This window comes from Saimiri boliviensis, chromosome 21 (assembly GCF_048565385.1).
Source record: "Saimiri boliviensis isolate mSaiBol1 chromosome 21, mSaiBol1.pri, whole genome shotgun sequence".
NCBI lineage: Eukaryota > Metazoa > Chordata > Mammalia > Primates > Cebidae > Saimiri > Saimiri boliviensis.
Window position 1 is genome coordinate 31,874,145 of NC_133469.1, and position 25,468 is coordinate 31,899,612.

Genomic DNA, 25,468 nt, shown 5'->3' on the forward strand with positions numbered 1-25,468 from the left:
TACTGATCCAAATTTCTGCAGCCAACCTGAACTTCTCAAAAAAAAAATGGTTTTTCTTTTTCTTTTCTTTTTTTTTTTTTTTGGAAGTGGAGGCTCACTCTTGTTGCCCAGGCTGGAGTGCAGTGGTGTGATCTCAGCTCACTGCAATTTCCACTCCAAGGTTCAAGCAATTCTCCTGCCTCAGGTTCCTAGGTAGCTGGGAATTACAGGCACCTGAAACTAGGCCCAACTAATTTCAGTATTTTTAATACAGATGGGGTTTCACCATGTTGGCCAGGCTGGTGTCGAACTCCTGACCTTAGGTGATCTAATAGCCTCAGCCTCCCAAGTTCTGGGATTACAGGCACGAGCCACCATGGCCAGCTGGGATTTTCTTTTCTAATGCATAATCAGGCTGCAAATTTTCCAAACTTTTATGCTCTGTTTTCCTTTTAAAATGAAATGTTTTTTTTTTTTTTTTTTTTCTCCCCTGAGACAGAGTCTCACTCTGTCCCTCAGATGGAGTTCAGTGGCACAGTCTCAGCTCACTGCAACCTCCAACTCTGGGTTCAAGCGATTCTCCCTGCCTGAGCCTCCCAAGTAGCTGGGATTACAGGTGTCTGCCACCACGCCCAGCTAACTTTTTGTAATTTTAGTAAAGATAGGGTGCCATGTTGGCCAGGTCTCGAATTCCTGACCTCAGGCAATCTGTCCACCTCGTGTTGGGATTACAGGCGTGAGCCACCACCCTGGCCAAAAAAAAAAATTTTTTTTTTAAATAGCTAAGTCATAAACGCAGTTGACAGATTCAAGGATAGAGAAACAAAGAAAAGGAAGAAAAGAACCTGCCAACTACATGAGCTGTCAGGCCACAAAAGGTTGTGTGGGCCCATGGTTCTGGTACTGTCTCAGCACCACACTCAGGGATTCAACATATCTGAAGCTCCAGTGCCATGCTACAGATGGACTGCCTTCTTCTGACCATCAGGAAAGCTGGAGACACATATCATACTGGAATACATTTTCTGTGCAGATACTAACCATGTCTAATACAGGCTTGGTTTTGGAGATGCTGCAGTTAAACCAGATGTGGACACTCAGGTTTTGTGGAGAAATGGGAACCCCAGTCACCTGATCAAGTGGAAGCCACCAAAAAGTTGCCCCTGGTAGATGTAACCCCGAGCTGCTGCAAACCCACAGCCAAGTGCTTGGCCACGAGATGTAATTTCTCAGCAGCAGGGCAGCCCTGACTGATCTCACCTGCTCAGTGTCAGATCGATTCCGCTTTCCTTCAGCTGGGGCTCCATCGCTTCGGATCACTTTGGGCTTCCGTTTTTTGCTTGATTCTGATGACATGGTTGTTCCTTGATGTCAAGAGGAAACAGCAGAGACCTGTTAGAAAGAGAAAGTTTTTAAGATTCTTCTGGAGTGGCCAGGCGCGGTGGCTCACGCTCGTCATCCCAGCACTTTAGGAGGCTGAGGCAGGTGGATTACGAGGTCAAGAGATTGAGACCATCCTGGTCAACATGGTGAAACCCGGTCTCTACTAAAAATACAAAAATTAGCTGGGCATGGTGGCGCACACCTGTAGTCCCAGCTACTAGGGAGGCTGAGGCAGGAGAATTGGTTGAACCCAGGAGGCGGAGGTTGCGGTGAGCCGAGATCATGCCATAGCACTCCAGCCTGGGTAACAAGAGCAAAACTCCGTCTCAAAAAAAAAAAAAAAAAAAAAAGTCAGAGAACCCTGAACTAGAATCTCCATTCTACTCTTTTATGGCTATGAGTCCCGGGACAAGTCACTTCACTTTTCTCTGGGTCTCATTCCTCACAAATCAAATGAGAATAACAGTCCCTACCACAGGGGTTGTTGTGGGCTTTAACACAGGAGGCATTCCACTGGGGAAGGTGATGAAGATGACCTGGGATTGTGGCTTCAGATGATACATAGGTCATCTTAAATAATGCTGAACACCTAAGGAGAAAGTTAATCCCTTTTCAGTTTTTTTGAAACTTCTGCTTGCTTCAAGGAGAATATCTCAGTTCCCTAATTTGACTTTAACATCTATGAACAGGCCAGGTGTGGTGGCTCACACCTGTAATCCCCAGCATTTAGGGAGGCCAAAGCAGGTGGATCACTTGAGGTCAGGAATTTGAGACCAGCCTGACCAATAAGGAGAAACCCCAACTCTACTAAAAATACAAAATTAGCTGGGAGTGGTAGCAGGTGCCTGCAATCCCAGGTACTTGGGAGGCTGAAGCAGGAAAATCCTTTGAACCCAGGATGCAGAGGTTGCAGTGACCTGAGATCGCGCCATTGCACTCCAGCCTGGCAACAAGAGCAAGACTACGTCTAACCAAACAAAACAGGCTGGCCATGGTGGCTCACACCTGTAATCCTAGCACTTTGGGAGGCTGAGGCAGGTGGATCATGAGGTCAGGAGTTCAAGACTAGCCTGGTCAAAAGATGGTGAAACCCTGTCTGGATTAAAAACACAAAAATTAGACGGGCATGGTGGCAGGTGCCTGCAATCCCAGCTACTTGGGAGGCTTAGGCAGAGAATAGCTTGAACCTGGGAATTGCCTGAACCTGGGAGGCAGGGGTGGCAGTGAGCCACTGCAACTGGAGCCACTGCACTCAAGCCTGGGCAACAGAACTAGACTCTGTCTCAAAAAAAGGAGGTTGCAATGAGCCCAGATCACAACACTTCTCTCCAGCCGGGCTGACAAAGCGAAATTCAGTCTCAACAACAACAACAAAAAGTGACTGGGGCCCAGCACATAACTCACACCTGTAATCCCAACACTTTGGGAAACCAAGGCAAGCAGAGGCAGAGGTAAGAGAATCACTTGAGCCCGGGAGTTCAAGACCAGCCTGGGCAACAGAGTGAGACCCTATCTTTACAAAAAACTTAAAAATTAGCCTAGTGTGGTGGCGCACACCGGTGGTCCCAAGCTACTCTGGACGCTGTGGTGAGAGGATGGCTTGAGCCCACAAGTTCCAGGTTGCAGCGAGCTATGATGGCGCCACTACACTTAGTCTTGGCAACAGAGACCCCGTTTCAAACAACCCTTAGGGGCCGGGCGCGGTGGTTCACTCCTGTAATCCCACCAGTTTGGGAAGCCGAAGCAGGCGGATCACCTGAGGTCGGGAGTTCAAGACCAGCCTGACCAACACGGTGAAGTCCCGTCTCTACTAAAAATACAAAATTAGCCGGGCGTGGTGGCAGGTGCCTGCAGTCCCAGCTACTCGGGAGGCTGAGGCAGGAGAATCGCTTGAACCCGGGAGGCGGAGGTTGCGGTGAGCCGAGATCGCGCCATTGCACTCCAGCCGGGGCAACAAGAGAGAAAAACTCCTTCTCAAAAATACATAAATAAATAAATAAATTGGTCTGGATTAAAAATTTTTCGGAAAAGGTAGTACGGGTGTTAAGTCACACACAGACAGGACCTGAAAGGCTTAAGTGTGGGAAATTCTGACTTTCGCTAGACAGCAGAATGCCTGGCACACAGAAGAGCACAGTATGTATGACTTGTTACCATCACCACCACCACTACCCGCATCAGGCTACATTATCACCACCAACAACAAAAAGAGGCTCGAACTTGAGGCCTGGAGATGCTGCAGCGAACATTTTTCGGAAGAGGTAACAGCGCAGCGCCCAGCGGCCGGGGACCGAGTAGTGAGGGAGGAGAAGCTGGCTCAGACCTCGACCCCGGGGGGCCCAGCAGCACCTCAGTCCCGCAGCGCCCGGCCCCGCCCCACCGCCCAGCCCCGCTGCTCGAGTCCGCTACTCACCTCACAGCTCCGCGAACCTGGGACTGGGAACAAGCAGCTTCCGGAGGCGGAGCAAAGGCGGCCCGCGCACCATAGAGAAGCGGAAGTAAGGAAGGGGCGGCCGACCGGAAGCGAGGCGTGGAGGCCGGAAGTGGAGCATGGAGGCCCACGAGTGAGGTAGGGGCCTCGTGAGGCTTGCAGCTGGGTGACGGGCGAGCTAGTAGGCGACGGGTGCCACTGGGCCAACCACCCCATACTGCCTTCTAAAATTGGGAAACTGAGGCTGTAAAGACAAAGACACTTGCCTCGTTCACTGTCCCCAGGGCCTAAGGCCGTGCCCAGCAACTAGTGGGCGCTCCACCAAGTAGTTGAATGAATGTTATGTCCAACATAACACGAAAGAACCTGGTAGCGGGCGGGAAGATTTGGGCCCTAGAGGATTTGTTTCCATAACCTCGATTCTTCCTTGCTTCCTAGTTACTATTTTGACCGCCATATGCCACATTAGTGAAGGCAACAAGTCAGGAAGAGCATTAACTTCATTTTACACTTGGGTTTTTTGAGGAGTATGTCACTAGTCTCTCCCATTTTATGCCCGACTTGCCCAGGACAGAGAGTCACGACTCTAATGCAGTATTTGAAAGCTTCAAGTATTTTCTACCCCCGGTATGAACTTTATATAGAGTCCAGGATTTTTTCCTGTAAATCCTACTTATCTGGAGCTATTACCACGTGGCCCAAATCCCTGGTTGTACAGGGCCAGTTCTGTCTCCTTCCCTGAAGCAAGGAGGAAAATACTTTTTTTTTTTTGAGGGGGGCCGGCGGGGGAGGGAACAGAGTTTCGCTCTGTGGCCCAGGCTGAAATGCAGTGGGGTGATCTTGGCTTAATGCAACCTCGGACTCCAGGGTTTAAATGATTATCCTGCCTCAGACTTCCAAGTAGCTGGGATTACAGGCGTGCACCACCATGCCCAGCTAATTTTTGTATTTTTAGTAGAGACGGGGTTTCACCATGTTGCCCAGGCCTGACCTCAAGTGATTTGCCTGCCTGGGGCTTCCAAAGTGCTGGGATTACAGGCCTGAGCCACCATGCCCAGCCACTACTGATTCTTGAGAATAGCTCAAGAACATAATACCCTCTAGGAGGGTAGATCTGCCATGTGGGGCTAAGCCCACCAGCTCTATCTACTGTGCCCTGCCTTAGGCACCTGCTAAAGTTCCTTGCAGTTGAAGAAAGGACACTGTGGTTTATAGTAAATATTTAATTGGTTCCATCAGCAACTCCAGCACAAGTTTTCCTGGATGGGAAGCAGAATCAAGCTACCCAAGGGTTCATGATGAGGTATGGGGGTCCACTGAGGAGACCCCCAGAGTCACTGACCCCCCTCCACACACCAGGTGGCCCTGCAGAATGAAGGTTGGGCTGACAGAATGTGAAGTAGGGGAGAGGTAAGATTGGGTGAGGAAACGGGCCCTGGCCTGTACGTTTGCCTGCAGGAAGGAGGGAGGGCAGGAGAGACTTTCTGCACAGAAAGAGTGGAACTACACTTTTTAAGTTCTCAACCCCAATATGTAAGGGAAAACAGCCAAGCCACTCTCCATCTAGTATTAGGAACTTCTCTTCAAGTGGTCTTCTGTCATCTCTGTTCTATCTTCCCAATTCTCTATTCCAGATTCCAAATTCTGCAGTTGAAGCCCAAGTTCTGAATTCTAAGTTCTACCTTCTGAGTTCCTCTTATGTGTCTGTCTCCTGCCCCTAAATTCTTCCTGGCTCCCATCCCTTTCTCCAGCCTGTCTGGGCGGAATGTCTGCACCTCCTTCTGACTGGGCTGATGAGGTGTTTTTTGTTGTTGTTGGGTTTTTTTTTTTTTGGCAGTTCCAGGCTTTTCTCCAGCAGGAGGGACTTGGCTCAGACTGTCCAGCAAGTGGGTGGCCCAGTGGAGACCAGGGAATTCCTGAGGGCCTGGCCTGGCCTCCTCTCTTCCCACCCCACCTGTAGCCACTGGACATGCTACCTTTTGTGCAAGCTAAATGGAAGATAACCATGGGTGATCACTGGGGACTAGTAGCCTTGAGATGAGGAATCTTAGAAGAATATATAAGGCCTAAAAGATTGCTATCCTTCATTCAGGGAAATTAGAAACTACTTCTAGCAGGGGGAAGGAGGCAAGCAGGGAAGGTGGAAAGTGCCTGGGCAGAGCTGTAAATCCTCAGAACTTGTCATCCTTCAGTTCCCCCTTGTCTGAGCTGAGCACTGCCCCTCAGAGTCCTCCCAGAGCCAAGACAAAACCAACACAGCAGAACCAGGAGCGCCACTGTCTGTTGGGGTTGCCCTGAGGGAGAAGGGGAAGGAGGTGGAGGTGTAGGCAGCATCACTGGAGAGGTGAAATCTTCAAGGGGATCATGATCCGAGACTCCATGTGTCGCACCAGGGGGACTGCAGAGAGAGAAAGGCAGAGGTCACACAGGGGCCTCAAGCAGGCCAACAACCTCCCCTGGCCCCACCCACACATGTTGGCCTTTGAGTGGGGAGGAGGAGGACCCAGATGCTGTGAAAGGAATGTCCCATTGTCCTCCTAAAAGGGCCCATGAAGACCACCAGATCCCTCAAATTATAGGATAAGATAGGACTTCAGTGGTAATAGGAATAACATTTTCTTAAATTTTAATAATTATGTGTTTATTTTCCTTGTGTTTGAAAATAATAATTAGCAGAGTGAAAAGTGATTTCATAGATATTATTGTTGAGGACAAAGCTAGGTTCAAAACAAAGTAGGGAGATTTAAAGAAAAATAGCAGCCGGGCGTGGTGGCTCACACCTGTAATCCCAGCACTTTGGGAGACTGAGGAGGGCAGATCACCTGAAGTCAGGAGTTCGAGACCAGCCTAACATGGAGAAACCATGTTCTCTACTAAAAATACAAAATTAGCTGGGCATGGTGGCATGTGCCTGTAATCCCAGCTACCTGGGAGGCTGAGGCAGGAGTATTGCTTTAACCCAGGAGGCAGAAGTTGCGGTGAGCCGAGATTGAGCCATTGCACTCCAGCCTGGGCAACAAGAGCAAAACTACGTCTCAAAAAACAAAGAGACCAGATGCAGTGGCACACACCTGTAATCTCAGCACTTTGGGAAGCCAAGGCTGACAGATCACCTGAGGTCAGGAGTTCGAGACCAGCCTGGCCAAAGTGGTGAAACCCCATCTCTAAAAAAAAAGAAAAGAAAACAAAGCAAGAAAATAATTATAATGATAGTATACTGCTAGGACAAAAGCTGTGAGCAGGGTCCTCAAGAGGCTGAGGCTTGAAAAACACTGATTTAATCCAACTGCCTCATTTTCCAGATGGGGAGGCTGCAGCCTAGAAAGGGTCAGCTCAAAGTCATCCAGGAGGTTAGACTCTTTCCTCTTGCTCAGAGCTTTTCAAACTTTGATGTGCATACAAATCACTTGGCAGTTCTGTTAATGTGCAGATTCTGATTCAGTAGGTTGCAGGAAGCTTGAGATTTATCATTCTTTTTTTTTTTTTTTGAGACCAAGTTTCACTCTGGTTGCCCAGGCTGGAGTGTAATGACATGATCTCGGCTCATTGCAACCTCTGCCTCCCAGGTTCAAGTGATTCTCCTACCTCAGCCTCCGAAGTAGCTGGGATTACAGGCATGCACCACCACACCGGCTAATTTTGTATTTTTAGTAGAGATGGAGTTTCTCCATGTTGGTTGGCTGGTCTCGAACTCCTGACCTCAGGTAGTATGTCCATCTCAGCTACCCAAAGTGCTGGGATTACAGGTGTGGGCCCCTGAGCCTGATGGAGATTTATCTTGTTTAACAAGCTCCCAGGGGATGCTAATACTGCCTGTTGGGACCATACTTGATTTTGTTTTGTATTTTATTTATTTATTTTTGAGACAGGGTCTCACTCTGTCTCCCAGGCAGGAGTGCAGTGGCAAGATCTTGGCTCACTGCAAACTCCACCTCCTGGGTTCAGTGATTCTTGTGTCTCAGCCTCCCGATTAGCTGGGATTACAGGTTCGTGTTACCATGCCTGGCTAATTTTTGTATTTTTAGTAGAGACAGGGTTTCACCCTATTGCCCAGACTCGCCTCAAACTCCTGGACTCAACTGATCCATGCATCTTGACCTCATATAGTGCTGGGATTACAGGTGTAAGCCACTGTGCTTGGCCTGTTTTTTATTTTTATTTTTATTTTTTTTGAGACAGGTCTCACTGTTGCCCAGGCTGGAGTACAATGGCACAATCATGGCTCACTGTAGCCTCAAACTCCTGGGCTCAAGCAATCTTCCCACCTCAGCCTTCCAAGTAGCTGAGACTACAGATGGACACCACCACACCCCGCCAATTTTTTTTTTCTGAGATGGAGTCTCAGTCTGTTGCTCAGGCTGTAGTGCAGTGGTGTGATCTCGGCTCATTGCAACCTCCGCCTCCTTGGTTCGAGTGATTCTTCTGCTTCAGTCTCCCGAGTAGCAGGGACTACAGGCACCCGCCATCACGCCCAGCTAATTTTTTGTATTTTAGTAGAGACAGGGTTTCACCATGTTGGCCAGGATTGTCTTGATCTCCTGACCTTGTGATCCTCCCGCTTGTCCTCCCAAAGCACTGGGATTACAGGTGTGGGCCACTGCACCTGGCCTAATTTAAAAGAAATTTTTGTGTAGAGATGGGGGGGTCTCCTTATGTTGTTCAGGCTGGTCTTAAACTACTGGCCTCAAGTGATCCTCTTGCCTCGGCCTGCCAAAGTGCTGGGATTACAGTTGTGAGCCACTACACCGGCTGGGACCACACTGAATAGCAAGGCTCCTGCTAACTCCTTCAGCAGACACATTCTCCCTCATACCACTTGGTAAGTGATCCCTGTAAGCTTCTCAGTGGCCAGGACAGGCTCTTGTTCATTTATGTGCTCCTCAACCAACTACCCACCACAATTTCCAGCACACAGTGAGGGCTCAATGAATACCCACTGACTCTAGGTGGTTTCAGGGTTCCTAGCAAAGTGGCAAACACCTTGAGCAAAGAACTTGTTCAAAGCTGGGCACAGTGGCTCATGCCTATAATCCCAGCACTTTGGAAGGCTGAGGGGGGAGGACTGCTTGAGCCCAGGAGTTAGAGACCAGCCTGGGCAACATAGCAAGATTGCATCTCTACAAAAACAAAAACCTTGTTCATAAACATTTCCTCTCCAGAACTGAAAGTATTAAAATAAAATAAAGTAATGTCCTGCATGGTTCCTTTGTGACAGACCCTGGAGAAAGCACGTTTTATAAACGAGTCTATGGGCCGAGTGCAGTTGCTCACACCTATAATCTCAGCACTTTGGAAGGCCAAGGCCAGCAGATCACCTGAAGTCAGGAGTTTGAGACCAGCCTAACCAATATGGTGAAACCCTGTCTCTGCTAAAAATACTAAAATTAGCCAGGCATGGTGGCACATGTCTGTAATACCAGATACTAGAGAGGCTGAGGCAGGAGAATCGCTTGAACCTGGGAGGCAGGGATTGCAGTGAGCCAAGATTGTACCACCGTACTCAGCCTGGGCGGCAGAATAAGACTATCTCAAAAATAAAATAGGGCTGGGTGCGGTGGCGCACACCTGTAATCCCAACACTTTGGGAGGTTGAGGCAGGCAGATCACAATTTCAAGGGACTGAGACCATCCTGGCCAACATGGTGAAACCTCATCGCTACTAAAAATACAGAAATTAGCTGGGTGTGGTGGCACGCACCTGTAGTCCCTGATACTTGGAAGGCTGAGGCAGGAGAATTGCTTGAACGCAGGAGGCAGAGGTTGCAGTGAGCTGAGATCGCGCCACTGAACTCCAGCCTGATGACAGAGTGATACTCTGTCTCAAATAACATTTAAAAATAAATAGAAATAGGCCGGGCGCAGTGGCTCAAGCCTGTAATCCCAGCACTTTGGAAGGCCGAGGCGGGTGGATCACGAGGTCAAGAGATCGAGACCATCCTGGTCAACATGGTAAAACTCCATCTCTACTAAAAATACAAAAAATTAGCTGGGCATGGTGGTGCGTGCCTGTAATCCCAGCTACTCAGGAGGCTGAGGCAGGAGAATTGCCTGAACCCAGGAGGCGGAGGTTGCGGTGAGCCAAGATCGCGCCATTGCACTCCATCCTGGTTAACAAGAGCGAAACTCCGTCTCAAAAATAAATAAATAAATAAATAAATAAATAAAAATAAATAAAATATGAAATCATGAAACAAAATAGTTTGTAGACTCTTCCCTTACAGCCCTCTGAGGGAGGCACTTTCACCATCACCATCTTACAGATGAGGGAACAGCCTCGGCGAGGTGAAGAACCGTGCCCAAGGTCACAATGGGCGCTCACTAATCCACATCTAGGCAGAGGCATGGCCCTGGCTATGTTATCAGCCCCTAGAGTACTCACCTAGGCCTGCTGGTATCCTACGGAGTGTGCCACTGGGATAGAAACCCACTAACTCATTGTCTTAAAAGTGAGTTCCCCATCACGAGGTAATCAAGAAAGGCTGGATCGCCTTGCAGAGGGGATTCCATCCTCAGACAGGGCTCTCAGCTGAAGACTCTCAAAGCTTCACTTACCTGTATAGTAGACATTTTCATCCCAGCCTCTCTTCCTCCAGGCAGCGTTTCGAGTCTCCTCCCGAGACTGCAGGTCTTTATAGGCTGTGAGAAAGGCATAGGCTCATTCCTCAGGCACAGAGGATCGGATCCCTTACCCAGCATAGGGCCCTCTTCGCACTGCCCCCCAAACCCTGCCCTGCTGTCTCCTCTTCCCTAGATGCCTCCCTCGGACTGCTGGCAAACACTGTCTGCTTTAACAATCCATCCAATCAGTACCTATGTTAATGTCACCTACATGTATATTTCTACTCAAAAGCACTCCCAAGGGCTCCAGACTCCTATATCCATCTACTGCCTACTTGACATCTCTACTTTGGTGTGTCAGCATTTTAAATGTAACACTTCCAGCTGGGCACGGAGGCTCATGCCCTTAATCCCAGCACTTTGGGAGGTTGAGGCAGGTGGACTGCTTGATGCTAGGAGTTTGAGGCCAGTCTGGCCAACATGGTGAAACTCTGTCTCTACTAAAAATACAAAATTTAGTTGGGCATGGTAGTGCACACCTGTAATCCCAGCTACTCAGGAGCATGAGGCACGAGAATCACTTAAACCTGGGAGATGGAGGTTGCAGTGAGCCAAGATTGCACCACTATACTCCAGTCTAAGTGACAGAGTGAGACTCTGTCTCAAAAAAGAGAAAAAGTAACACTTCCAAGGACCAAGATTAGGCTCCTGACCCCAATGACTTGCTTCTTCCCTAAACCTCCCAGACTCAGTAAACAACACACAGCGGCCAAAGCACAAGCCCGGGAGCGCTTCTGGAATGCCCTACTCCTTCTCTTGCCCCACACAGATAATTCATCCACATGTCCCATTGATTCCACCTCTTGACTAACAAATCTGTGGACTTCTCAGCATCCCACTGCCCATCCCCTCTTCCCTGAGGTAGAGTAACAGCCTCCCGAAGCCCTGCTTTCTCCCTTGCTCCCCTACCAAGCACTCTTAACAAAGCAGAAAGCAGCCAAAGAAATCGTACTAGCGCAAAAATCAGGTCATGTCACTGTTGTTTGAAATGAATAGTCTCTCGTTGCATTTATAATAAACCCCAACTCATTCCCTGTCTCCTGTTCCATCTCCCCACATTCTGCCTTACTCACTCCATACCAGCCTCCTTGCCACACCTCAAAACCCCGAAGGCCTTGCCCCATCACAGGGCCTTTTAATGTGCTGCTCCATCTGCTTGGAATGCTTTCGCCCAGCAATTCACAGCTGGCTCCTTCTCATCCTTTGGCTCTCAGCTTATATTTTACTCCCTCAGAGAGGCCTTCTTTGTCTACCTAGACAAATGCAGATCCCCTGTGTTTTTTGCCATCATCTCTCCCTGCTTACTTTTTTTTTTGAGACAGTGTTTCACTCTGTCACCCAGGGTGGAGTGCAGTGGTGCGATCTCGGCTCACTGCAGCCTCCACCTTCTGGGTTCAAGTGATTCTCCTGCCTCAGTCTCCTGAGTAGCTGGGACTACAGACGTGCATCACCACACCCAGCTAATTTCTGTACTTTTAGTAGAGATGGGGTTTCACCATGTTGGCCAGGCTGGTCTCGAATTCCTGACCTCAGGTGATCCACCCACCTCAGCTCCCCAAAGTGCTAAGATTACAGGCATGAGCCACCACACCTGGCCTCCCTATTTTCTCCAAATATGATTAGTAATAATCTGAAATTGATCTTTTTGTGATATTACATCTAAGTTAGTGTCTCATGCTACGACATTAAGTTCTATGAGGACACTAATGCATCCCCATTGGCTACAGAGAGTGACAACAGAGAAAGAGAACTCACAAAAGGCTCCTGGAAGGTCTTCAACCTACCCCAGAGATGGTGCACCACATAGAGCTCTCCAATCTGTGAGAAGAAGCCGCCCACTGCCTCCTGGTTCTCCTGCCGGTACTTGATGGCCCGAGCCCTGGAGAAGGCAGAATAATATGAGGCAGAAGCCAGGGCTGGTGCAAAGAGTACTGAGGCTGATTCCTTTGCCACACCTCACAGGAGGGGCCTAGGTAGAACCCACGGTTCTCTGGGATGCTACAGGAAAGGGCTGATGGCTGGGTGTTCTACCAACGGAGGGCTCACAATCTTCTAGGAGATCCTCACCTCCTGGTTGGAGCCTTCTCCCAAATCCTTGTGGGGCAGAGGGTACTGAGTTCCCTGTGATATGGCCCTGAAAAATGTGGCCCACCAGGGGCCTTGGTGGGGCAGGTAAGCAGGTTATCCCCCAACCCCTGTCCTGGTGCTGCCACTTACCAGTTGTTCCCCCACTCGATCATGGTTCCTGGCTGAAAGAGAACCAAAAGGATGATGAGAATGAGCCCCCACCTTGTATTCATAACATCATGGCCAAGCAAGGAGGGGAAACTGCCCTGTCTCCCCACCTCCCCAGCTCCAGCGGCTGTGTGGCCTCACTCGCAGGCCCTGATGCACACCTGGTATATGCATGTTTGCACACGTGTACACAATCTGCTCTGAGCCCACAGGAAAGGAGAAGCCAGAAGCCCCAGTCTAGGTGTTGGGGCAGCTGCAAAGCAGCACTGCAGCAGGGAAGTTGGAGGGTAGTAAGGGGTCCGTCGGAGGGAGGCACCTTGAGCTTATATGTCCTCAGCTCATAGATGTTGGGGCCCACTCTGGGCTCTGGCTCATTCCAGAAGCTGAACTCGAGGAGCAACTGGTTTCTCCTGGACAGCAGCATCTGGCTCCGCTCCCTTCGGAACTCCAGGTACTCCTGCGGGCATGGTGGTAAAGGCACAGCTACCAGGAAGTGCCCTCCATCCTGACAGTGCCTCATGGGGTAGTAGAGGAGTTCCCAGCACAGGGCTGGGCTGCATCTAACATCCAGAGAGGTGTGCTGAGAGGACACTAACATACCTTATTGTTTTTGAGCTTGTTCATGCAGTCCATGAGGGCTGGGTAGCCACCTGAAAATCGCCACAGGTGCACTGTTGGGGGTGAGAGGTATAGGTCAGCGGGCTGCTGGGACCCCCAGCAGATGACCTCCCCAAGGTGGGCTGAGTGTACATGTGGTGGGGGAGGCAGGCGACCTGGTTCCCTGTAGCAGCAATCCTCTGCCTTGGTGGAGGACGATGCTGCGGAGGGGATGACCCCAGACACAGGTCTCGGAGAACTGGAGTTGAGCTCTAGCTCGGCCCAGTGGCTTTAGACTGCTCTAAGCCTCAGTGTTCTCATCTTGAAAATGGGAATAATGCTCCTACCTACCCCACCTTCCTTAAATAGCAACAACAGGATCAGATGTGTCCTGTGCCCTGGGAACATGCATAAGGAAGCCCACCAGGCCTCAAAGGGGCAGCTGGACAAAAGGACAGGGGAGATCTGATGGGCTGATATGGAACATTCCAAGACAGTGCATTGAGAAAAGGAACCAAGGAACAGAAGAGTATATGTGATGTGCTGCCTCATGTGTTGAGGGGGCAAGGACACATCCTTGGTGATGTTGATTTATGCATCACCTCTTAATGGTGACTTTAAGAGACTGACAGTAGATGCGCCTGGGACATATAATGGAGGCCTGTGGGGCCTCATGCAGGAGGGAAACTTATTTTGCCTGGAAAACTCTTTGTACTGTTAGAATTTCTAAAAATCATATTATTGGCTAGGCCTGTAAGCATTTTGGGAGGCCAAGGCAGGCAGATCACTTGAGGTTAGGAGTTTGAGACCAGCCTGGCCAACATGGTGAAATCCCATCTCTACTAAAAATACAAAAATCAGCCGGGCGTGGTGGCACACACCTGAAATCCCAGCTACTCAGGAGGCTGAGGCAGGAGAATGGCTTGAACCCGGTAGGTGGAGGTTGCAGTGAGTCAAGATTGTGCCACTACACTCCAGCCTGGGCGGCAGAGTGAAATTAATTAATTAATTAATAATTAAATTAAATTTTTAAAAAATCAACTTTGGGAGGCCAAGGCGGGTGGATCACCTGAGGTCAGAAGTTCAAAACCAGCCTGATCAACATGGCTAAACCCCATCTCTACTAAAAATACAAAATTAGCCGGACATGGTGGCACACGCCTTTAATCCCAGCTACCTGGTAGGCTGACGCAGGAGAAGCACTTGAACCCAGGAAACAGAGGTTGCAATGAGCTGAGATCACACCACTACACGCCAGCCTGGGTGATGGAGCGAGACCCTGTTTCACAAGAAAAAGGAAAAAAAAAAGGCCGGGTGCAGTGGCTCATGCCTGTAATCTCAGCACTTTGGAAGGCCGAGGCAGGCAGATCACCTGAGGTCAGGAGTTCAAGACCAGCCTTTCCAACATGGTGAAACCCCATATCTATTAAAATATATAAAAATTAGCTGGGCATGGTGGTGGGAACCTGTAATCCCAGCTACTTGTGAGGCTGAGGCAGGAAGATCACTTGAACCCAGGAGGCAGAGGTTGCAGTGAGCCGAGAATGCACCACTGCACTCCAGCCTGGGCAACGAGCAAAACTCTGTCTCAAAAATAATAAAAGACGGGTGATCCAGGTAAAGCCGGCAAGGAAGAAATCATGCTTAAGGCAGAAGAAAGAGCATGAGCAGTAGTCTGGAACTAAAGAGTGAAACTGTCAATCTGAGGAATTGAGTCCTGGGTGGCACAGCACTGAGCAAGGAGGATGTGCTGCCATGAGGCTGGAGGCGGGGCTGGGAAGGACTCGAAGGCTTCACGGGTCTCCCTGAGGGCACAGGGGAGCCAGGACTGGTGTTTGAGAAGGGGAGTGAGGCGATGAGATTTTAGGAAGAGCCCTACCAGGTGCTATTGTAAAGAGGAGTGGAGGATGGCCTAGTGTGAAAGGTGCTGAAGGCCTGGGCTGGCACTGGTTAGGTGACCACCTTACCTGCCTGGTCCTGCTCCCCATACCACGTGTTCCAGTTGCCCACGAGTGAGCAGGGGTAGTCCTCATCCAGGTGCAGCTTGGGCAGCACAGCCTCCCTATGTGGGGAGCACAGAGAAGGGGCAGGATTCACATAGCCACCAGGGCCTCTGAAAGAACGGTTCAAACTCAGTTCAAACTGCAGACCCTGAGGCTGAGCCTCAGACTCTCCATCTCTAAAATGCTAGAAAAGAGGTATTCTTACATCCTGGCTGGGCACAGTGGCTCACACCTGTAATCCCAACACTGGGAGGCTGAGACAGGAGGATTGCTTGAGCCCAGGAGTTTGAGACCAGTGTGGGCAGCAAAGTGTGACCCCCCATCTCTCTTTCTTTGTCGTTGTTTTTGAGACAGAGTTTTGCTCTTGTCGCCCAGGCTGCAGTGCAATGGCACAATCTCGGCTGACTGCAAACTCTGCCTCTTGGAGACTGCATCTCTTTAAAAAAAAGAAAAAGGGCCGGGCGCAGTGGCTCAAGCCTGTAATCCCAGCACTTTGGGAGGCCAAGGCGGGAGGATCACAAGGTCAAGAGATCGAGACCATCCTGGTCAACATGGTGAAACCCCGTCTCTACTAAAAATACAAAAAATTAGCTGGGCATGGTGGGGTGTGCCTGTAATCCCAGCTACTCGGGAGGCTGAGGCAGTAGAATTGCCTGAACCCAGGAGGCGGAGGCTGCGGTGAGCCGAGATCACGCCATTGCACTCTAGCCTGGGTAACAAGAGTGAAACTTCGTCTCAAAAAGAAAGAAAAAAAAAAAAAAAAGAAAGAAAAGAAAAAGGAGCAGGGTGCCGTGACACACACCTGTAATCCCAGCACTTTGGGAGCCTGAGGCGAGTGGATCACCTGAGGTCAGGAGTTTGCGACCAACCTGACTAACGTGGTGAAACCCTGTCTCTACGAAATAGAAAAAAATTAGCCAGGTGTGATGGCACACGCCTGTAATCCGAGCTACTTGGGAGGCTGAGACAGGAGAATCATTTGTACCTAGAAGGCAGAGATTGCACTGAGCCAAGATCGCCTCATTGCACTCCTGCCTGGGCAACAAGAGCGAAACTCCGTCTCAAAAAAAAAAAAAAAAAAAAAAAAAAGGAAGAAATAAAAGAAATCTACATCTCCTGGATTTCTGCAAAAAGAACAGAGTGGAGGATGTTCTGTGGATTTGCTGAGAGTGTGTTCCTCGCCCAAGCAGAGGCTGGGATGGGTGGATGCAGGATGCTCACGTGAGGCTGTTGTAGGCATCCAGGTATTCCGGCTTTACATTGTGAACTGCAACAGAGGACAGACAGCAAGACGTGAGGCAGGGTGTGTACATAAGGAAGAACTTGGGGTGAGGGAGGCCATCAAGGCCAGGGGTCCCAGGACAGTTCAGGATGTTCCAGACCCTTCCATCTCCATGCTGGAGCCTCACAGTCCCCCAGAGCCCCTGAAAGGGCAGAGGTTGGTCAGCTCAGCAGCCACTCACACTGGATCTTGTAGAGGTTGCTGGTTTCCTTCTTGGACAGCAGGGTGGAGTGGGCATCCTTCCGGGGATCCACCTTGTGAACGAAGAGGGAGCGGAACCAGCTGCCTTCATTGTCCTTGGAATAGAAACTGCAGGACAGAGGAGTTCAGGGGGACATGCGGAGGTGGGGGGAGCCCCAGCAAATTCCATCTGCTTGGATGTCCTGCTCCCCTGGACCAGTGACCCACATTTCTGGGAATAGGTCCACGAAGTTCTGTGGCAGCTCCAAAGTGTGAAATGCTACTGGAGCCAGCTCCTCTCCACAGAGATTCCAGCTGCCCAGTTGGCTTCTGGGAGTTGTGCAGAGCCTCAGGAGGCCAGGAGAGGCAGCCCTACCCCCAACTTCTCTCTCTAGCCTCCCTGCCTCCACTTCATCCCCCTTCCAAGAGGTCCCCTACTTGGGTAACACAACTTCAGCCTCTTGCCAAGAGGATCAACCCCCAATTCAGCTTGCATCGTGCCCAAAGCCCTTGACAAGTCAACCTAACTTGTCAGCTTCCCCTCCGGCCCCTTTACCTGTACACCTCACTCTTCAGGTGTGCTCTTCCCTGAACACACCAGGCAGTTACTCTGAGCTTTCTTTGCAAGTTCTGTCCCCTCTAACAAGAAGAAGACTGCTCTCACCATCCTCCCCAGCACTCACAGTGCAATTGGGCCATGTCTCCACCCTAATCCGGAAAGTGGAAAGCCAAATACAAATAAGGAGTCCTTGTCCTTGAGGAGCTCATAGTCCACTACAAGAAATGGGCCTTGGGACACAATTATAGCAGAGGTCTCTGGAAGAGCCCATGTGAGCCAGCCTTAACTCTGCTTCTGGCAACCTGGGCAGACTCTCCTCTCTACAGAGGAAGAGGTGAGCTGGCCAGTCCCCAGGGCTGGTTTGGCAGATAGAGGGGGTAAAAGCCATTGCAAAGCAAGATGCATTCACTCATCCAGCCAACACCTGTTCTGCCTATCTCAATAGGATACTGTGAGAATGAATGAATGAATGAATGAATGGTCAATGAAACTGATTACGTGCTTTGCCCAGGAGCACTGTGGTTAAGGGCAGTAGCGGGGTGTGCTGCCAGCATTAACTGGATCAGAACTGCACCCCCATCCTAAACACATACCCAAGATCTAAGAGTCCCAGCAGGGGGCAGGGGTGCTTACTTTGAGGCCACCAATCTTCTTGCTCCATAGCCTTGGTGCAGCTTACAGCCGGGCCTGAAAAGGAAGTCTCCTGATGGAGACAATTCCTAGCCAGGGTGCCTGGCAAGAGGGGTCCCTGAGTGGCAGCAAGCCCAATCCCTTTTTTCTTTTTTGTTTATTGCCTAGCCAGCCCTATCCCTTTTTAAAACTTTTTTTGTGGCTAGAACAAATGTCTTAGGCTGGGCATGGTGGTTCACCCCTGTAATCCCAGCACTTTGGGAGGCTGAGGAGGGTAGATCACCTGAGGTGAGGAGTTCGACACCAGCCTGGCCAACATTGCAAAACCTCATCTCTACTAAAGATACAAAAATTAGCCAGACGTGGTAGTGGGCATCTGTAATCCCAGCTACTCTAGAGGCTGAAGCAGGATAACTGCTTGAACCCAAGGGGTGGAGGTTGCAGTAAGCTGAGATCATGCCACTGCACTCCAGCCTGGGTGACAGAGGGAGAATCCGTCTCACCGTCTCAAAAAAAAAAAAAAAAAAAAAAAAAAAAAAAAAAAAAAAGAACAAATGAATGTCTTGCAAATAAAAACATCACTTTTTCCCAAAGTATGAAGCAGCCATTGGGACTGATAAAATTTAAAAATCAGCTGGACATGGTGACTAAAAACCTGTGATCCCAGTGCTTTGGGAGGCTGATGTCAGGGGATCACCTGAGCCCAGGAGTTTGAGACCAGCCTGGGCAACAAAACGAGACTCCATCTCTACAAAAAATAAAATAAATATAACTGGCTTATGCCTGTAAACCCAGCACTTTTGGAGGCTGAGGCAGGAGGATCACTTGAGTCCAGGAGTTCGAGACAAGCCTGGACAGCCTTGTGAGACCTTGTTTCTACAAAAAATAAATTTAGCTGGACATGACGTTTTGTGCCTGTAGTCCCAGTTACTTGGGAGGCTGAGGTGGTAGGATCACTTAAGACCAGGAGGTTGAAGCTGTAGTGAGCCAAGATCTTGCCACTGTACTCCAGCTTGGGCAACACAGCGATATTCTGTCTCAAAAAAATAAAATAATACAATAATTAGCTGGGTGTGGTGACACATGCCTGTAGTGACAACCACTCGAGAGGCTTAGTAGGATTGCATGAAGCCCAGGAAATCAAGACTACAATGAGCCACGACCAGGCCACTGCACTCCAGCCTGGGTGACAGAATGAGATCATGTCTGAAAAAACAAAAATTTTTTTTTAAAACAATCTTAAAGTGGTGATATGTTTGTATAAGCATAAAAATGAGAAATGGGTTGGGCATGGTGGCTCATGCCTGTAATCCCAGCCCTTTGGGAGACTAAGATGGGTGGATCACCTGAGGTCAGAAGTTCAAGACCAGCCTGGCCAACATGATAAAACCCCATCTCTACTAAAAATACAAAATTTAGCTGGGCGTGGTAGCAGGCACCTGTAATCCCAGCTACTGGGTAGGCTGAGATAGGAGAATTGCTTGAATCCAGGAGGTGGAGGTTGCATTGAGCCTAAATCGAGCCATTGCACTCCAGCCTGGGCAACAAGAGCAAAACGCCATTTCAAAAAACAAAACGAAAAAAAAAGAAAGAAATTAGCTGGGTATGGTTGTGTATGCCTATAGTTCCAGCTACTCAGGACACCCAGGTGGGGAGACTGCTTGAACCCAGGAGGCAGAGCTTGCAATAAGCCAAGTTGGGGCCACTGCACTCCAGCCTGGGCAACAGAGCCAGACCCTATCTCAAAAAAAAGAGGCCAGGCATAATGTTTCATGCTTGTAATCCCAGCACTTTGGGGAGGCCAAGGCAGGTGGATTGCCTGAGCTCAGGAGTTCAAGTCTAGCCTGAGCAACATGGCAAAACCCCACTTCTACTTAAAAAAAAAAAAAAATTAGCCAAAGTGGTGATGTGTGCCTGTAGTCCCAGCTACTCGGGAGGCTGAGACGGAACTGCTTGAATCCAGGAGGTGGAGGCTCCAGTGAACCAAGAGTACACCAATGCACACCAGTTGCCCAGGCTAGAGTGTAATGGAGCCATCTCAGCTCACCGTAACATCTGCCTCCCAGGTTCAAGCGATTTTCCTGCCTCAGCCTCCCGAGTAGCTAGGATTATAGGTATGTGCCACCATGCCTGGCTAATTTTGTATTTTTAGAAGAGATGGGGTTTCTCCATGTTGGTCAGGCTGGTCTTGAACTCCCAAACTCAAGTAATCTGCTTGCCTCAGCCTTCCAGAGTTCTGGGATAACAGGCATGAGCCACCATGCCTGGCCCAAAAAAACAATTATCATTAGATGGGTAATGTGGACTGTGAAGTTTTTGGACCAGAATAAGGGAGACTCTAAGCCAGGGATCTGTGATACACTTTTCAGCTACATGATCTCACTGACTATGCAATTATCTTACAGTATTGGTACTACTGGTATTCCCATCCTTGAAAGGATAAAATAAAAAGAAGCCCAGAGAGTGTAAAGGACTTGCCCAAGGCCAAACAGAAAGTCAGAGGCCAGAGTTAAGAACCAACCCAGCGCTCTTTCCTCAAAAGCCAACCCCCACCTCAGGTTGGGCACCGAGAGAGACCTGACCTTTTGTTTTAATGTAGAGGGGCAGGAAGGAGAGCAGCTCCTGCTATTTGTCAACCAAGACCTTTGCTCCGAAAAGAACTAGACTGAGTAATTTACTAACGTCAGCATTGGCCAAGATAAATACCAGTCAAGTGGCCAGCCCTAAAGAGTTTGGGGGCTGGAACACTGGAAACTTCAAGAGCTCTGATGGGTTCCGGTCTTCTCCCACTAATCCTTCCTGCCCATGGGCCTCAGTTTCCCCATCTGTCAAACAAGCAGAGTGGAGGAGCCCCTCCCGAAAGCTCTTTTCTACAGGTAAAATCTAAGAAGGGGCTTGTCAAAGATCTCAGAGAAGGGTCTGAACTCCAAGCCAGCATCCCCAAGGGCACATTTGCAAGAATACAAATTCCACTTTCTCAGTGAAATTACAATGTTCTTCTACCCTTGACCTCCCTAAGGCCTTTCACCCTTCTCTCTAACTTGTTCCAGAGCACCTTCTGAAACACTACACTAGGACAAGCACGGTGGCTCATGCCTGTAATCCCAACACTTTGGGAGGCTGAGGAAGGACTGCTTGAACCCAGGAGCGCTTTTTGTTTGTTTTTTGAGATGAAGTTTTGCTCTGTGGCCCAGGCTGGAGTGCAGTGGCACGATCTCAGCTCACTGCAACTTCCACCTCCTGGGTTCAAGCAATTCTCCTGCCTCAGCCTCCAGAGTAGCTGGGACTACAGGTGTACACCACCACACCTGGCAAATTGTTGTGTTTTAGTAGAGATGTGGTTTCGCCATGTTGGTCAGGCTGGTCTCAAACTCCTGACCTCAAGTGATCTGCCTGCCTCAGCCTCCCAAAGTGATGGGATTACAGGCGTGAGCCACTGCACCAGGCTGAACCCAGGAGTTTGAGAGCAGCCTGGGAAACAGCAAGACCTCATCTCTACTAAAAATTAAAAACACACACGCACACACACACACACACACACACACACACACACACACACTGTATCTTTTGGCTTATTATGTGCTTTGTTTTTTTTGTTTTTGTTTTGCTTTTGAAATGGAGTCTTGCTCTTGCTGCCCAGGCTGGAGTGCAATGGTGCGATCTCGGCTCACCGCAACCTCCGCCTCCTGGGTTCAGGCAATTCTCCTGCCTCAGCCTCCTGGGTAGCTGGGATTACAGGCACGCGCCACCATGCCCAGCTAATTTTTTTGTATTTTTAGTAGAGACAGGGTTTCACCATGTTGACCAGGATGGTCTCGATCTCTTGACCTCGTGATCCACCCGCCTCGGTCTGCCAAAGTGCTGGGATTACAGGCTTGAGCCACCGCGCCCGGCGACTAAGACATTCTTGAATGAGAATGATGGAAGCTGGGAAGCATGAAAGGAAAGAAAGGGTAGACCTTGACCCAGAGTGACTTGACTCAGGGATTGGAGGTCCTTTCCTTCCTTAATACCAACAGCAGAACTAGTACTTAAGAGCACAAACTCTGGACAAACCCAGCTTCTGATCCTAGCTCAGCTTCACCTGTCTTTTTTCTTCTTCTATTTTTTTTTTTTTTTTTTCTTTTTTTGAGACAGGATCTCACTCTGTCATCCAGGCTGGAGTACAGTGACATAATCATGGCTCACTGCAGCCTGTATCTCCCAGACTCAAATGATCCTCCTACTTCAGCCTCCTGAGTAGCTGAGAACACAAGTACGCACCATCATGCCTGGCTAATTTTTGTTATTACTGTTGTTTTTTGAGATTGAGTCTCACTCTGTTACCCAGGCTAGAGTGCAATGGCACAATCTCAGCTCACTGCAATGTCTGCCTCCCAGGTTCAAGTGATTTTTCTGCCTCAGCCTCCGAAGCAGCTGGGACTACAGGCCCATGCCACCGTGCTCAGCTAATTTTTTTTTTTTTTTTTTGAGACGGAATCTCTCTCTGTCACCCAGGCTGGAGTGCAGTGGCGTGATCTTGGCTCACTGCAACCTCTGCCTCCCCGGTTCAAGTGATTCTCCTGCCTCAGCCTCCCAAGTAACTGGGATTACAGGCAAGTGCTACCATGCCTGGCTAATTTTTGTATTTTTAGTCAAGAAGGGGTTTCACCATGTTGGCCAGGCTGGTCTCAAACTCCTGACCTCAGGTGATCCGCCCGCCTTCGCCACCCAAAGTACTGGGATTACAGGCATGAGCAAATGCACCCAGCCAATTTTTGTATTTTTTATAGAGACAGGATCTTACCATGTTGCCCAGGCTGGTCTCAAACTCCTGGGCTCAAGCAATCCTCCCACCTGGGCCTACCAAAGTGCTAAGATTATAGACGTGAGCCATGGTGCCTGGTTCCGGTCCATCTGATTTCAAAGCACATGCTCTGTCCCCACCCCAGCAGCCTCATTGCCCCAAACCTCACAGGTCAGAAGGGCTGCTGCTGGCCCTACTAGTGACTCCAGAGAGATATGGGGCAGCCTGAGGGACAGCAGGAGGGAGTATTCTCAGATATCCAATGTGGAATTAAGGCATAAGTAACTAAGATAGTCCTTGAGGGACTTGATAAATATTAATCCAAGTGTCTTCACAGCAATCCTGCCGAAAACAAGCAGGGATCACCATCCCCACTTTACAAGAAAGGAAACTGAGGCTGACGGAGGTTCAGCAACTCCTCCAGGATTACTGAGTAAGTGAGAGGCAGCAGGCTGCCTCTGAGACCCATGCTGCTTTCATGGCCTCTGGGTGTTTTCCACATAAATGATTTTACCACCAATCCATTCTGTCCCTTTCCCAACCTTGATGTCTTCATCTGGAAAATAAGGGGGTCATAAAAGATGATCTTCCCAGGGCCCTCTGAGTCTCAACATTACTTGGGTCTCACACAGAAATTGCTTGAAACATAGGCTAGGGGCAAGGAGCAACACGTGCTGCATGTTCATCAAGTGCTAGACACTACACAACCACAGCATCTTTGTTTTTTTAGATAGAGTCTTGCTGTCACCCACACTCCAGTGCAGTGGCGAGATCTTGGCTCACTGCAACCTCCACCTCCTGGGTTCAATCGATTCTCCTGCCTCAGCCTCCTGAGTAGCTGGGATTATAGGTGCTAGCCACCAAGCCCAGATGCTTTTTTGTATTTTTAGTAGAGATAGAGTTTTACCATGTTGGCCAGGCTGGTTTCAAACTCCTGACATGAGTTCTAGACCTCCCAAAGTGCTTACAGGTGTGAGCCACCACACCCAGCCAACCATGGCATCTTTAATCCTCAACAACCCTAAGAGATGCATCCTGTCTGATTACTCCCATTTTACAGATGAGGAACCTAAGGCTTAAAGAGGCCTGAGGTCACCCCACCTAGAAAGTCTAAGTTAGATTTGCTAGTGCCAGGCAAACTCCAGGCTCTTCCCACGATGTGAGCTTGCTCCCTAATTACTGGGCAGTCTGGGTGGGAAGGGGCCCATGCCACTCCTCTTTCCCAGCTGTCCAAAAGCCCCACTGCTCTGTGCTGTAACATCTCAGGCAGGCTCTAACAGAACTCTGCAGCTTCATTCCTGGGTTGCAGGGCAGGAGGGATGCTTGCTTCCTTTTCACAGGTTGGGGGTGGGGGGGACAGGTAGCCTCACTTTTTTTTTTTTTTTTTTTTTTTAGATGGCGTTCACTTTGTCGCCAGGCTGGAGTGCACTGGCTCCATCTGGGCTCACTGCAACCTCCACCTCCCAGGTTCAAGCGATTCTCCTGCCTCAGCCTCCCAAGCAGATGGGACTACAGTTGCACGTTACTAGCACAGCTAAGTTTTTTAGTTGTATTTTTAGTAGAGACGGAGGTTTCACCAAGTTGGCCAGGATGGTCTCCTGACTTCGTGATCCGCCCACCTAGGCCTCCCAAAGTGCTGGGATTACAGGCGTGAGCCACCGCACCTGACCTGGCCTCATTCTTTGACCATACACAGTCCTGAGCCCTCTGAGGGTGGAAAGCTGGGGAAACAGAGAAAAATGAGATCATGGTCGAATGAGAGAGACAGACAAGCACCAAGTCATATATCACTGTGCAGGGAGATACATGGAGAGATGGGGGAAGTACAGGGCTCTGGGGACCAAGGAGCGAGGGGCGGGGAGCTGCCCAGGGCCAGGCAGGGAGGTGAAGCCCTAGCTCAGCCCAGAGCAGGGCCCAAACAAAAGCCCAGACTGAGAGCACATGGCCCAGCCAGCCTCCCCTCCCGGGAGGCTACCAGTTGAGTACAAAGTGCTGGATCTGGGATCTGGGACTGGGTCCCAGATCCGGTGCTGCCACAGCACAGCGGGGAGGGTGACCTTGGACATCTCCCACTCCCTCTCGGAAGTCCGTTTCCCCACCTGTACAGTTTGAGGTTGGGGAGCAAAGGGTCTGTGCAGCCATGGCCCCTGGGGATCCCCCACTGCTCCCCTGCCATTCTCTTGCCCTCAGAACTTCCTGAGGGAGGAGCGGACTCTACCAGAAGCCCCCGGTGGGTGTGAAATTACAGGCTACGCCTGGAAATGGGACACTCAACCCTCCTGTCGTCTGCCCTCCCTCACTCTCCGGGGCACAGTACCTGCCCTTCTCATCATCTTTCATCAGGTCCCATCACAACCCGGTCCCAAACAGAAGAAAGACCCTACTCATCCCTTTCCTAACCTCCCCCATTCTTTGCTCAGACCCCTCCCTAGGCCTTGATCCCGGCCCCGCCTCTAACCCCCAGATTCCCAGCGAGGACTCTCAGCCCCTCCCCCCCGGCCCAGACCCTGGCCCCCGCCCCTGCACCCTCGCCGCGTGCGTCTGTCCCTTCCTGGCCAGGCTCTCACCGCGCCGCAGCTGCAGCCGCAACGTCCCCAGCGCGGGGCCCCGGGCCCCCCAGCAGCCGCCGCGCCGCCACAGAGATGCTGCACAGCCGCGGAGCCATGTTGGAGCCGCGAAGGTTGCAGGAAGGCCCCACCCCCAAACCCGGGTGGCGGAGGCGGAACGCTAATAAACCCCGCCCCTCCGGCTCGCCCGCCCCCCTTGACTCAACCGGTCAGGTGGG

The 25,468-nt window shown here is 50.2% G+C and overlaps 2 protein-coding genes across 3 annotated transcripts in view; both read right to left on the reverse strand.

Moving 5' to 3' along the window:
- The window catches only part of THOC5 (THO complex subunit 5), a 39,651-nt gene extending 35,801 nt beyond the window's left edge, over window positions 1–3,850 (reverse strand). For both annotated transcript variants that reach the window (XM_039462405.2, XM_039462404.2), the window contains exons 1-2: window positions 3,776–3,850; window positions 1,240–1,371 (exon numbers count right to left, since the gene is read on the reverse strand). In XM_039462405.2, the coding sequence (XP_039318339.1) occupies window positions 1,240–1,335 (96 nt within the window). In that variant the 5' untranslated portion in view covers window positions 1,336–1,371; window positions 3,776–3,850. The remainder of the gene's footprint in view (window positions 1–1,239; window positions 1,372–3,775) is intronic.
- A 1,151-nt stretch (window positions 3,851–5,001) lies between these two features.
- Window positions 5,002–25,404, reverse strand: NIPSNAP1 (nipsnap homolog 1). The gene is made up of 10 exons (XM_003938469.4): window positions 25,251–25,404; window positions 16,710–16,837; window positions 16,468–16,513; window positions 15,211–15,305; window positions 13,247–13,317; window positions 12,963–13,103; window positions 12,629–12,660; window positions 12,196–12,290; window positions 10,346–10,429; window positions 5,002–6,191 (listed from the first exon to the last, which is right to left on the reverse strand). Exons 1-10 carry the CDS (start codon window positions 25,346–25,348, stop codon window positions 6,127–6,129), a joined length of 855 nt encoding a protein of 284 aa, XP_003938518.1. The 5' UTR covers window positions 25,349–25,404; the 3' UTR covers window positions 5,002–6,126.
- Window positions 25,405–25,468: the final 64 nt, after the last annotated feature.